General features: G+C 45.2%; 1 protein-coding gene across 4 annotated transcripts in view; it reads right to left on the bottom strand.

Moving 5' to 3' along the window:
- Positions 1-14,257, bottom strand: part of MAP3K9 (mitogen-activated protein kinase kinase kinase 9) — an 86,763-nt gene extending 72,506 nt beyond the window's left edge. For all 4 annotated transcript variants that reach the window (XM_086319983.1, XM_086319988.1, XM_086319984.1 and 1 more), the window contains exons 1-2: positions 13,468-14,257; positions 4,644-5,057 (exon numbers count right to left, since the gene is read on the bottom strand). In XM_086319983.1, the coding sequence (XP_086176109.1) occupies positions 4,644-5,057; positions 13,468-13,867 (814 nt within the window). In that variant the 5' untranslated portion in view covers positions 13,868-14,257. The remainder of the gene's footprint in view (positions 1-4,643; positions 5,058-13,467) is intronic.
- Between the last annotated feature and the right edge of the window lie 695 nt (positions 14,258-14,952).

The raw sequence follows: 14,952 nt of genomic DNA, 5'->3' as shown, positions 1-14,952 counted from the left end.
ACCCACATAAAATGCTTAGATAGGGCCTGACCAAAAGAGAACACTCAATAAGCAGTAGTTGCTTGTTATTATTATTTAGAGGTTTGGTGATGATGATGATTATATACGGGTTTGGTTTAGTTAATATACTATATCTAAATACTGTAGATGTTGTTGCTGTTTAATTGCTAAGTTGTGTCCAACTCTTTTGCGACCCCATGGACTGTAGCCAGCCAGGCTCTTCTGTCCATGGGATTTCCCAGGCAAGAATATTGGAGTGGGGTTACCATTTCCTTCTCCAGGGAATCTTTCTGGCCCATGGATCAAACCCGTGTCTCCTGCTTGGCAGGCAGATTCTTTACACTGAGCCACCTGGGAAGCCAAAATAGTGTAGTGGAAAACTGTAAAACCTTTAAATATCTTGTGGTAGAAGAATATTTATTTAATAAGAAAGTGGTCACAATATAGCAAGTTGGCAGTGGGGAGAGAAAGCAGGCTACAAGCAATGTACTTATTAGGATTTCCTGTGTAAGATTTGGGGCTTCCCAGGTTGCTCTAGCAGTAAAGAACCCACCTGCCAATGAAAGAGACATGGATCAATGTAAGAGACGTGGGTTTGATCCTTGGGTCAGGAAGGTCTCCTGAAGGAGGGCATGGCAACCCACTCCAGTATTCTTGCCTGGAGAATCCCAAGCACAGAGGAGCCTGGCAGGCTACAGTCCACAGGATCACAGTCACACACAACTGAAGTGACTTAGCACACACACACAGTTAAGATTTAGGGGTGAAAAGACATATGCAAAAATACCAAAAAAAAAAAAAAAAGGAAAAACACACACTGCGTTTAGCTCTATGTTCTTCCATGTTTTTTAATGGGAGGAAAGACGTTAATAACAAAAGTCATACCACTACCTTCACTTTGAGCAAGGCTTTTCATTTTCCATCACCTCATTTTTATACTAATTTTATTTTTAATAGCCCCTATTAAACTGTTATTTTGCCAAATGCCCTTAAGCCAAAACCCTGAACTCCACTTACCTACCCCCAAAAGGACAATCTTTCCACTAAAAGACCATCTTTCACTAATGTCTTTGCTAACAATCAAGTGGCTGGCTTTCCCCAGTGTGAGGAGCAGAGACACATAAATCCACTTTTATAGCCAGGACTTCAGTGAGTAGTTTCAAGAAGAGATGTTGAAGTTAATGATGCACTGCAGTAGAGTAGTAGAAACCGCCCCTTAAATCAGGAGTCTGAGCCACACGTCCCAGCACCTGGCTAACCCTGCTTTATTGGCTGTATAATGGTAAATATCTAATCAATATCTAAGATAACACTTCTTCCCAATGCATGTTCCCAGACTTCATGGTAAGACTGCCAGCTGTTTCCCCACCATCCATGTTCTCTCTCTTCCTTGGTAACAGACCCTGATTATTGGCCAGGATCCATGCCAACCCAGAATAAAACCCTCCACTGCCCAGTGGCCCCTGTGCTAGCCATGCCTACGGGACTCCATTCTAGCCACTGAATACAGGCAGATGTGTTGTGCTGGATTTCTAGGAAGCTAAAGGGAGACGACTCAGCCACAGGAGCAGCTTCCTCTGTGCTTCTGCTTTTCCTGCTCCTTCAGGCCTGTGACTCAGACCAAATAATTGGCGTTTCAGAAGTCATCTTGGATCCTAAGGCAACCCTGAGATGCAGTAAAGAGAGGTGGAGATGCTTTAAACACCCCTGGCCTTCCTTTCAAACATGAATGTACACCTTGTTTTAGCCACTGTTACTTTGTTTTGTTTTTTCAAGTTATGGGCATTAAACCAAAACTTACTTCAGATGATACACGAACAACCTAAGATGTTCTATGCTACACATATGTCGTAAATAGCACATGACTTTTTTAAACGGATAATCAGGATATATTATCAGCCTGATAATCAGCCTGATAATCAGCCTTTTAATATATCACTTTTTTACTGAACTTTTTGTAACAGTTAGATTTTATCACCAGCTACTTTGTTTTTTCCACAAGACAGCCCCCATGTGTACCTTACTCTTTTCTCTGGGGGTTCAAAGTCAACTAACACATATAATTCACAGAATTCTGCCCTCACATGACTATGAACAAAATGCGACTCTCTGGAGCTCCTAATAAAAACCAAGAGGAACAGGCCAGTATCCCCAAATCTGCAAAACTCAAAGAAGTTACAACTCTCAAACTGGAGGCAAAGAAGTGACGTAACATTTCTAAAATGATTTTCAAGTCGTGTATACACGGCAATGGAATAAAAACAACAGTGTCATCAGGGCTCATGTTGGATAAATTCAATCACAGACAAACAGCCACCCAATGAGCTACCCCCAACTCACATGTGAGATTTACAGCAAGCATCAACATCAGCACCAACCAGCAGCCCAGTGGACTATGAACATTTCAGGGCATCAGCGGTCTTGCTGGGTGAGGTCCTTTAAAATAGTATGCCCTGCCACCATACACTGTACCTGAAGGTCCCCCTCGGGAATCCTAAGACCCACATTAGGACAAAGGACCACGCTTTTGTCTCCAAGGAGACAGAATGACACTCAGGTCCCCTGCACCTCCTTAGCAAGTTAGCTTTCCCTTCATAAGAGTTTAGACTTCCAAGCATAAATCAGAAAATGTAAAACCTCATATCTGCAGCTTGAAATTATACCCAGATGTAAAACTTCATAGAGGAAATTATTAACTTTTACAATCACCCTGGCCCAAGTTTGTAAATGGGCTCAATTATGTAAGATGAGTGCACAATGCCTAGCTCACCCAGCATGATAAGGATATAAGAATGCATTTTTTAACAATTCAGCTTCTATATCCCATTTTCTACCAACACATGAGCTTATTCTCACTCCATCATCCAAAGCAATCTCTAGGTAGAAAAAAAATTTTTTTTCTTAAAAAGGAAGTCAGCAGAAGTTTTAACTTATTTTATACATTTAAAGGGCTTTCCTGGTGGCTCAGATGGTAAAGAATCCATCTGCAATGTGGGAGACCTGGGTTCAATCCCTGGGTTGGGAAGAACCCCTGGAGGAGGGCATGGCAACCCACTCCAGGATTCTTGCCTGGAGAATCCCCATGGCCAGAGAAGCCTATAGTCCATGGGGTTGCAAGGAGTCGGACCGACTAAGCGCACACACACACACATTTAAAGAACAGAATTGTGCAGGAAGGATGAGAATAATCATATAGTAAAGAGAGAGAATAATGGCAGAAGGAAAAGAGAAACCAGATTTATTTCATGGAACTGAAATCTTTCACATGCATTATATCCAAAATACATATCTAATGCTCCATACTCACCAGGAGGAAATTTGCTCTTATTAAAGGGGAAGAGGATGCATGTAGATGAGGTAAGGGTAACAAATGCTATTTTAAAGTAAGTTGGAAAGTATATTTCTGTATATATGGGCCATATATGCTTTTTAAATGTCTGGGAAAATATGCCAAATGCAATATATACACTTCCAGAAGGAAAACATTATGGGTGATCCTTCTTTCTGTTTATCTACACTTCCTAATTTTTAGAACAAAAGCACTTACTACCTATGTTATTTAAAATGTATTTTTTAAAGTTAACAGATTCACAATAGCATCAAGACAAAAATAAGCCACATGTGGAACAACCAGGAGGAAAACAAGGTCTAAAGGATTTCTGGGCTCAAAGCTGAAGGACACAGAGCGTGAAATTTCTGGGACCCCAAACTCCTAACGCCCTCCTCTCTGGACAGGCTGCCCAAAGTGACTTTAGGCATATACCACTTAGCAAATTGTATCCTCTCTACCATGCACTTTAGGCCAGGGAAAGTCCAAATTACCACACAAAAGAAGCATACTCCCAAGGCCTGCTGATTCAGCTAAGGAAAGAGACTGAAGTTTATACCAACCCACCATTTAATTATGTCTAACACTTGCTTTACAATCTGGTTTATGGGTTCTAGATGTTTAATAAACAGTTACTTCTCAGTTCCCTGCTATTAAACACTATGTAGTTATGACTATTAATTAATACCACCTTGAGGCTCTCAGGAGAGCTGTAGGTCTACCAGTGAGGTCGTGTTCCCCAAGCTGACACGGTTACCTGAACGGGCCTCATGGCTTCAACGACACGCCTCCTCTCTCTTATACCCCTTCTCTGGTGGGAACTCAGGTTGGATAGTTCAGACAGAAATGCAAACAGATGGTATTGGTTTGCTTTATCTATTGTTTCACGGAGGAGGAAAACTCCTTTTGTGTTCAGAAGCACCCACCCTTCCCTCAAAATGGAAAAACGCATCTAAGTGTTTTGTTTGAACAGCACATCACAGAGTCACACACTGCCAACCATGCCTGCTAATTGGGTTTTTTTCTTTTTTTGGTATTTTTCTTCTCTTTTTTTTGGTAATTTTTTTTTTCCTTTTTCTTTCTCTTTTTGGCTGTGCCATGTGGCATACAAGATCTTGGTTCCCCAACCATGCCCTCTCCAGTGGAAGCACGGAGCCCTAACCACTGAACTGCCAGAGAATTCCCGAAGGATGGACTGGCTTTAAGCAGGGCATTTCACTGCCCACTAAGATTCCTGAGACATCCACTTCAACCCAAGCTATGACCGGGTCTGAAAGTGATCTCAAGCCCTCCAGCCCCACCTCTCTGTACTCACTGTTGCTGGATTTAAGGTCACGGTGGATGATGGGGACAATCGCCTCATCATGTAAGTAGTTCATCCCTCTGGCAATCTGCACGGCCCAGTTCACCAGGATGTCTGGGGGAATCCTTTTCCCAGATAACACTCTATTCAAAGGCCCTCCACGAGCAAACTCCATGACCAAGCAGAGGTTGGGTTCCTTCAGACACACCCCCCGAAGGGCAATGATGTTGGGGTGCTTCAGCATGGCAAAGAGCTTGGCCTCCTGGCGGACGTTCTCTATGGTCTGGCTGATGTCCTCGTCGGGATCATGGCGAGCTGCTTTCACAGCGACCTCATCCCCTATCCAGAAAGCACGATAGACCTTCCCAAAGCCCCCGATGCCGATAATCTCTTCCAAGGTCAGCTCCGCAAAATCAATCTCTAACACTGAGAAAGAACAGGAAAAAAGGAGCAAGTCAAAAACATTTGAAAAACACCATTTAATCACCCATTTACCTAGCTGGGTAAACACAACAAGCTGTCTGTTCACTTGGCTTTTCAGTCTCCCCACAATAAACTCCCCAAGGACAGGAAAAGTGGGTAACATTTTTTTCTGCGGCCAGCGCGTTATCTTTAGTGACTGGCACATAGTAGGTATTCAATAAGTATTCACGAAATAACTTCTACTTGGAACTTCATGAAGAATACTGTACTGAGAGCAACCATTTTAACTAAAAGAAAAACTGGGGGAGATCAGTCCTTGTGTGGCTTGTTCACATTTTACTGTGTATATACCAGGTAGCAAGAAGCATGTAATACAGTGCCAAGGCAGACAGACAACAGCCAAAGTGTGGTGTAAAAGAGCTTCGGTGGTGGTATGATCTGAAGATGAGGGAAATCACTCACTCCCACCACAGGACAGGGGTTAAGAGGGTGGGTGGGAAAAGGATTCTCAAGGAAGGAAACATCTGAAACGGGCCCAAAGAATGAGAGGAAGGGCTATCATCAGGAAATGAAGACCAAGGTGGAGAAGACAGTCCCGGCAGATGGAAGGTCATGAGCCAGAACACAGGGCACGAAGCACTTATTCACAGCAGACATGAGGTGGAGACAACCTAGACGTCCACTGACAGATGAGTGGATAAAGAAGACGTGATGCACACACAATTGAATGTTACTCGGCCATAAGAAAGAATGAAATCGTGCCATTTGCAACAACATGGGCGGACCTAGAGATTTTCATAGGAAGGGAAGAAGTCAGACAGAGAAAGACAAACACCGTATAATATCACATGTACGTGGAATCTAAATTATGAAACAAATGAACTTATCTATGAAACAGTAACAGACTCACAGACACAGCAGACTTGGGGCTGCCAAGAGGGTGAGTGTATTGGAGAGGGACGGAGTGGGAGTCTGGGGTTAGCAGATGCAAACTAGTATATATAGAACGGATAAACAACAAGGTCCTGCTGTTCCTACAAGGGAACTGCATTCAGCATCTTGTGATAAACCATAATGGAAAAGAATATAAGGAAGAAAGTAAGTATATGCATAACTGGATCACTTCGCTATACAGCAGAAATTAACACAGCATTGTAAATCAACTCTACTTCAATAAAGAGAAAAGGCGGGGGTGGGGGTAAGGGAAAGAACATGTGCATGAAGGTATATAGCCTATCAGGAATTTCAGGAGTCCAGGGCAGCTGGATTATATGCATTAGGGTAGATGAGGCTCAAAGTCTTGCTGGGGTCAGACTTGTGACTTAGAAAGAAAATCAACTCTGGCAGCTATGTGGAACGTAATAGCAAAGAGGACCACTAAGGAGACCGTTGCAGTAATCCAGGTACATAAGCACAAGAGTCAAATCTCAGGAGCCGTGAAGGCTGGAGATCAGGGGAAAAAATCAGGAGATCTTCAAAACTTGGTTTTACCAGGACCTGGTGATTAAAGTGTGCAAGAAAGAGGAGTCTCCAAGGCAACATCTTACCCCCACCACAGTTCCAGCCCTGAGGTTCCCAGTGACACCCCCACCCTCTCATTTCCCATCCCAAATCCAGAGTTTGAATCTACCATACTTGACTGTATCTTTAGCTGTTTGGAAAAACTTCCATGGATAGAGAATAATAACCACAAGTGATTATGAATCTTGAGTTAGATATGGTGTTGCTGTACAAGTGAAGTGCTATTTCATGTTTCTCTCATGAAAACCCTATTCTCTGTCTTCTCAGTCTCTTCCCTTGTCTTCACCTAGCTGACCCAGCTGGTCTCAAGTCTCAGCTTAACTATAATCTCCTAGAGGAACTTTTCCTAACCCCTCTACTAAACGAGGCCAGGCCTCCATCAAGCACTCCCATAGCAGTCTCTATTGGCAAGACTCAACAAAGTTATAATTACTTGTTCAATGCCTATTTTCCTACTAGACTGCAAGATGCATGAGGGCTGATCCTCTCTGCCTGACACACCACTGTCCTTTACGTGCTGAACATTCAGCTGGAGACCAATAGAGAGTAAAGCAAAATGGGGAGAATCTACTTCAGTATGAAAGAAATCAAACTCAGATCTGGGGAAAAGCTGGAACTGGACCTCCTGAAACAAATACAGAGAATAGTCACACTGCTACAAAAGAAAAAACTGAACACAAAGATCACATATTTCTGAACTCTTGGCAAGACCGAAAGAGGAGATGCCCACTGCAGACTGTTCTTTTCTATTCTCAGCCAGCTCCACAATGTCTCTATTCTCCATTCAGATGCTGGTGGTGTTCAGAACTAGGTTCCTGCTCAGTTATAGCATTTCCATCCTATCTAGGGTTAATGTTCATTTATATTTTGTAATTTACCTGGCAGTCTGCACAAAGAAAACTCTTAGGAAGTTAGTCGGACTGCCTTTAAGTATACAAAATATGTGGCCCATTTGCACCCTCAAAGTTCCAATTGTTCAGGATTATCACCTCAGTGACCAACACAACATTGTAAAGCAATTTTCTTCCAATTAAAAAATAAATTTAAAAGTTTTATGAGAACAAAAGTAAATAAATGACAGCAACAACAAAAGATCATCACCTTATCTAGTACCCTTCTTGAAAAATAAATGGTGTGTCCTGCAGACTAATAATCTACATCCATTCTACAATCCTCCAGTATACCTTTCAGTACTACAGAAGCTGGAAAGTTTAAAAACTATATTTCCCAGACTTCTTGACAGAGTGCTGGTTCAGCCAATGAGATGCGTAAGATTCAGAAGGCAGAAGTGATATGGAGACCATCTCCTTGCTGCTTCTCCTGGTAAGCATGGCTGTGGAGAAGTGGGTTTTCTATAATATCAAATCAGTGTCCAATTATTAGGCTTCCCAAGTGGCGCTAGTAGTAAAGAATCTTTCTGCCAATGCAGGAGATTAAGAGATGTGGGTTCAATCCCTGGGCCAGGAAGATCCCCTGGAGAAGGAAAAGGCACCCTACTCCAGTATTCTTGCCAGGAGAATCCCATGGACAGAGGAACCTGGTGGGTTATAGTTCATGGGGGTAGCTTACTAGTTTTGCAGATGTAGAAGGAATGTTGCAAGGCCAAGTAGTCACCTAATCTCCAGACAGCAACTACAACAGGGTATTGGAGAAGTCAACTTCAATGGTAACTCCTGATTCTGTACCTTCTCAGAGAAGCAGCTTGTCTGGTGGGCCAGGTCTGCAATGGACTGCGAGTTGGTCCCATAGTTCTAGCCAAGAGCCTCTTCCTTCTCCCTGCCCTTCCAACAAATCTACAAGCACCCAATTTCTTCTACTAAATTGTTTTCTGTTTAAAGTAGCTTGAGTGTTTTTAGGTCCTAATAAGAATCTTGACTGATTACTAATTCTTATCTTATCTATTACATGAACAAGAAAAAATATGCCTACGTCAAAAAGAGATTAGAACCTTCCTGGAGAAAAATGTAAGTTATGTTAGGAATCCCTTAAGGGGTCATGGAGGGAGCACTCATATTTTTTCCTACCAGATTTTTTTTCATGGATGAAAAGGTAGGTGCCTATTTAATAAATGCATATTTACATATCTTATTCCTCAGATATCTGAATTCTCCTTAAGGAAATTAAGTGCTGTATTTTCTTGTGTATCCACCCTCTTCTTTCCTCTGGTCTGAAGCATAGTTGTGAACACACAGGAGGTGTTAAATATTTATTTAAACACTTATCATCGTTGTTTAGTCACTAAGTCACGTTCAACTCTTTTCAACCCCATGGACTATAGCCCACCAGGTTCCTCTGTCCAAGGGATTTCCCAGGCAAGAATACTGGAGTGGGTTGCCATTTCCTTCTCCAGAGGATCTTCCCAACCCAGGGAATGAACCCATGGATCCTGCATTGGCAGGCAGATTCTTCACCACTAAGACACCAGGGAAGCCTCTTATTTAAACATCAGTTCAGTTCAGTTCAGTTCAGTCACTCTGTCATGTCCGACTCTTTGCGACCCCCTGAATCGCAGCACACCAGGCCTTCCTGTCCATCACCAACTCCCGGAGTTCACTCAAACTCACATCCATCGAGTCAGTGATGCCATCCAGCCATCTCATCCTCTGTTGACCCCTTCTCCTCCTGCCCCCAATCCCTCCCAGCATCAGAGTCTTTTCCAATGAGTCAACTCTTTGCATGAGGTGGCCAAAGTACTGGAGTTTCAGCTTTAGCATCATTCCCTCCAAAGACATCCCAGGGCTGATCTCCTTCAGAATGAACTGGTTGGATCTCCGTGCAGTCCAAGGGACTCTCAAGAGTCTTCTCCAACACCACAGTTCAAAAGCATCAATTCTTTGATGCTCAGCCTTCTTCACAGTCCAACTCTCACATCCATACATGACCACTGGAAAAACCATAGCCTTGACTAGACGGACCTATGTTAGCAAAGTAATGTGTCTGCTTTTGAATGTGCTATCTAGGTTGGTCATAACTTTTCTTCCAAGGAGTAAGCGTCTTTTAATTTCATGGCTGCAGTCACCATCTGCAGTGATTTTGGAGCCCAAAAAAATAAAGTCTGACACTGTTTCCACTGTTTCCCCATCTATTTCCCATGAAGGGATGGGACCAGATGCCATGATCTTCGTTTTCTGAATGTTGAGCTTTAAGCCAACTTTTTCACTCTCCTCTTTCACTTTCATCAAGAGGCTTTTGAGTTCCTCTTCACTTTCTGCCATAAGGGTGGTGTCATCTGCATATCTGAGGTTATTGATATTTCTCCCGGCAATCTTGATTCCAGCTTGTGCTTCTTCCAGCCCAGCGTTTCTCATGATGTACTCTGCATATAAGTTAAATAAGCAAGGTGACAATATACAGCCTTGACGCAGTCCTTTTCCTATTTGGAACATGAGGACTTAAAAGATGTGATTCTGAACGAGGGTGCTGAAAGGACAGCTCCTCAGATGGCATTCCACAGAAGACAGAAAACCTCTGTGGGGAAGGCAAAGCCATGATCTCTCTCTCTCTCTCTGTGTGTAGAACATAAACTCTCATGTTCTTACTATTTAGTCAAGGAAATATTTTGACCAGCCTTCAAGAAAAGCATAGAAGAGAACTTACAAGCAGACAGAAGACAGAATAGTGGGGGATGTGGGGAGGGTCCTCTCCTTTCTCTTCCCTGTTAGGAAGTCCTTGTGGATCGAAACTAGACTATCACTGCAGCTGAGAACATGTGGGACTCCTTCCCTTCCCTGCTCCTGTCAAGACCTGGTTTTAAGTAAGAATCAGGTCAAGTCTCATGCAGCACATATTTCGGTTTCTGTGGAAGAATATTTCCAGGAATATCAGGAAAAAATCCTTATTTCTTTCAGTCTTGGAGTCTCTCAAATGTATCCTTAGAAACTAAACATATAGGCACATTCTGATGAGTTTGGGGTAAGTGAATAGTACACACATCACTCATTTAAAAATCTTAAGTACATCTGAAAATATACCCTTATATTTCTGGTGAGTACAAGAAAAAGAAATGTAAATCAATCATATCCTTAATTTATGCCCTGCTTGGAAACAAAAACAACTCTCCTGTAAGAGAAACTTTTTCTCAATACCTACGGTGATAGATCTCCAAAGATGATATAACTGTACATTTTCCACCTTTCACTAAAATAAAGAAGATGAGCATGCTCCTGGGTTATTTATATTTGTCAGCCCCACAGAGAGCTAAATTCTAATATCTACATTGGAGAAGATAAAAGCACTCTATGAGTGTTGGATGATTTATAATATCCTTCCTATATGTTTTCCTTGTCACAAGATTTAGCAATTTCCTCCTCTTCTGTTTTGATTAAAGTCTGCAACAAAAGTTTCACTCTGAAAAGCAGCATTTGAAACTAAAACTGAACATTATTCATGGCAACCCACTCCAGTATTCTTGCCTGGAGAATTTCATGCATAGAGAGGAGCCTGGCTGACTTGAGTCCATGGGGTCGCAAAGAGTCAGACACTACAGAGTCACTAACACTTTTGTGTCTTCTATTCACAATCTAATAGCAAAATTCATGCCCCAAAGAGGAAGTTCGAAAAACTAACTGGGAAAAAGTTGTCAAAGGCTCAATTTCATTCAAAGTCTTTGGAGACAAGACTTTGTCTTTTTTCTTTGTCTTTATTTTCTGAGTGACAGTAACTGAACCGATGGACACAGCATACAGACCAGAAACACTTGATCAGATCAGCAACTTCTTTTAGCAAAGCACTGCACTGAAATTATATATTTACATCACCAGTTTCCCTCATGTGTGACTTTTAAGTACCTCCTCACTTTCTCATTTCTTTATCCCCTGGTATTTAACACAGTATCTCTCTTTCGCTGGGCACTCTTATTGGGTTTTGATTAGAACTAAATTTTCTGAATTATCAAGAATTAAGCCCAGTCAAGATCAGAACTCCCAGTGTGGCTAAATAACTTAACAAGACCTTCAAATGCAATGTTGTTCAAGTCAATTATTTCAGTAAGTACAAGATGCTTCCTAATTTCTCATCATCTGAGTTTTAGATATAGGAATCTATTCTATCCAAGGTAACTTTTGTTACCGTAAAGGTGAAGCCCTGGGCACCCAACGGAGAAGGAGCTTCTAACATGGTGCAGTGTGGACCTATCTGGCTTTCTGTGCATGGGTTCTTCCAGCCTCGGTCAGGTTCACTCCTGACTGCTCTGACAGTGGGAGCACTAAAGATACTAAAGAAACTCAGTTCCTGCTCAGGAACCTCACAGAGCTCTTCTACTCTGACACCAGATGTCTCTGAAAAACAAATCACCAAACATCACCCACAAAGAACCTCAAAATATGACATGTTTAAACTACACTACTCTCTAACATGCCAGACCAACATCTCTTCCAGTATGCGACCGAGTTCATCCTCAACACTATTTGGGACATTATATGCTAGGACCTTTAGCCTTCACTTTTCCAGCACTAGAGCCAAAAAGATGCAACAACTGGAAACAATGTAATTTGTCACCTCCAGGTATTATAAAGATCAAATAGCAGAAGCAGGAAGTTTTTAATTGAATAAAACAGAGAGAAAACAAAGGAAGCTATATACTTGAATGTCAATTTGACAGTCAAAACAAGGAAAGAGGCTATGATTTTTATACTAATGGCTGTTATTTAGTAAACAGGTTAAGATAAAATACAATTGCTTGGGTGAAAATAAGTCATAGGACCAGAGAAATAACTGTTACAAGTGAAAGTTTTAAACTATTTAAAGTTATCCCTCGGTAATGATTTTTTAAATCTAAGGGGAAAAGTACATAAAACATGGAATAAATAAAGATACATGTGTACTAACAATACTTTTTTAACAGGAAAGAAATTATGGAAACCCTCAAATGCAAAATAGTGTAAACTGTACCGGGAGATATTTACATCTTTCTTCTAAAACCACCTAGCATCACGGATTAAAGGATTCTAATAGCAAGTTAACTCCTTTGAAAAAAAACAAAGAAAAATTCATTACAGGGTGTGTTATAGGGGGCTCCTGGGAAATTGGTGAAAACCAGGACACTGGAAGAAAGGCCCTGGGAGGGACCCCTGGGTATCATTCCCCTGAGATTTGGCAAATACCAAATATAGGCAAAGATCTAGGGTGAGAAGAAAGGAGAAAATATATTGTCTAGGGGTCAAGGGGCTGGGATTTAACCACTCTACCCTGTGCTCCTGATCTCTCTGGGGGGAATGACATACTTTACCCTCTCTATCATTTCTCCACTCATCACCTGCCCCTCCACCCACTCTCTCTCTCTCTCTCACACACACACCCTTCTTAGCACATTATTCAATAAGACTCCTAAAGGTACCACTTTTGAGATACAAGATTAGGATCGAAGAAATCAACATGGTATTTCAAAGGTGTTTCAGAGGCTTCCAGGACTTGTGAACCAGCTCGGCCCTGAGGGAGACACCACCATCTCCTTTAAACCAAAAGTAAGGGGCGAGGACAGGCGATAGAAGAGGTCGGGAAGGTCCCCGATTTGAGGACTAAGGTTATTACAGAAACCACCAGCTTGCCTAAAATCCTGCCAGATTTGCGGGGCGGGGTGGGGGGGGGCGGTGGTGTTGGGGCTTCAGGATGTGGAATCGAGCTGCTGCTGAGGTGGTCAGGTGAAGGTGAAGAAGCCCAAGCGCCCGAGGTTCCAGGCGAGGCCTGCCTGCGGCGTGTCTATCTTACCCACTGCACCCACCAAAGCCCGTGCAGCCTGAGCGCGCGCGCGCACACACACACACACCCAGGTCAATCATTGCCCACCCCAACCTAACCCTCAGGGAGGTCTCCCCTCCCTCCGCAATCATCCCCAGGCCTCCATCATCCCCCGCCCCCCTCCCCCGCCGGGCTCCCGGGCCCGCCTTCGCCTTACACTGAATGGGCGGGTAGCAACTGGGGTCCTCGCCGCCGGGCTGGCAGCGGCTGGAGAAGGCGCTGCGCGGGGTCACGTAGTTGCTCGGGAAGATGCCCACTCGCTGGTTCAGCTGCCCGGTCCACCAGCCCTCGTCGCCGGACACCTGCGAGTCCTTGGACAGCACCTCCACCACGTCGCCCAGCCGCAGGGTCAGCTCGTCCTCGCCCGCCGCCTCGTACTCGAACACGGCCGTCCAGTAGGGCAGCGGCGCGCCGCAGCCCAGCTCCCGGGGGGCCGCCACCGCCTCCTCCTCCTCTTCTTCCTCCTCCTCGGCCCCAGCCCCGGCTCCATCCTCCCCCGGCGGGGCGGCAGCGGCGGCGCTCGCCAGGCAGCCGAGAAGCGCTCTGGAGGGCTCCATGGAGCGGCCGATCCATAGGGTGCGGGGCTGCCGCCGCCCGCAGGAGCCGCCGCCGCCTATTGTTCATGCGGCTCCGCAGAGCTGGGGGGACACCCCTCCCCCGACGGCGGCCTCAGGTAGGGCCGGGGTTGGCGGGGCGGGGAACGCCGGATCGCTCGGGGCTGGGGCCGGCGGGGCGCGGCGACAAGTGCGCGGAGCTGGAGTGCTCACCGCAGCATCGGGGCGAGGCGGGCCGGAGCCCTAGCCTTCGCGATCGCCACTCTGGGGCGGCCTGGCTACCTCCGCCGCGGGTAACCTGCTCGCGCAGCTGGTGCCAGCAGCCGCCCGCCGCTGCCGCCGCCGCCGCCGCCGCCAGCCGGCCGCTGCTCCCTGCTCCGCGCTGCGCCCCGCCCCCTGCGCCGCCCTCACGCCCTGGACCACCTGACGCGGACCTGGCTCCACCCCAGCCCTGCGGACCCGAGGGGGCGGGGCCTCTCTGCTCCCGGGCCCGCCCCCCGGGCTATCCGGTCTTTCCATTGGCCGCCACGGACCCCCGCCAGCCATCCACCCCGCCCCTCTCCATCTACCCTGCTCATACGTCACGGGTCCCCCCTGTCCCCGTCCCCCGCCCTGTGCGGGCTCGCTCATTCTCAAACCCCAGGTTGACCCATTTCTCTCTCCCATTGGCCCGTCGCAGCTCCAACCATTGGTCTGAGCTACCTGTCCGTTTCCTGGGAGTGTTCAAGGAAGAGGCTGCGGTTTCATTGGGCGCCTGAGAAAGTAATGGGTGGTTCCGCAAAGGTAGAGCCGAGCCCTCCTCATTCAGACCAAAAAGGCTGAAGGAGACCGCTCCCTTTGTTTGCTGCGAAGGGGTAGGGAATCCCATTGGGCACCACCTGTGTTCTTGATCTTAAAGTGAGCTTTTGAGAGTGAGCGGAGGAGAGGCGAGCTGGGTAGCGCCCTCTGGGAGAGCTCTTTCTTCTCCAGCTCCTTCTTACATTTGGATTCTCCCTTCTCTTGGAGATGCCTCTGCCCCAGTCCCTACCAGGTGGATCAGCTTCGACTCCCCTCCGACTGAATTGCACCCCTACTCCATCTGTAACCTT

The sequence above is a fragment of the Bos grunniens genome, chromosome 10 (genome assembly GCF_055505025.1).
Source record: "Bos grunniens cultivar Pamir isolate PY7600 chromosome 10, Bosgru_T2T1.0, whole genome shotgun sequence".
NCBI lineage: Eukaryota > Metazoa > Chordata > Mammalia > Artiodactyla > Bovidae > Bos > Bos grunniens.
This window is presented reverse-complemented; position numbering and strand designations above follow the sequence as displayed.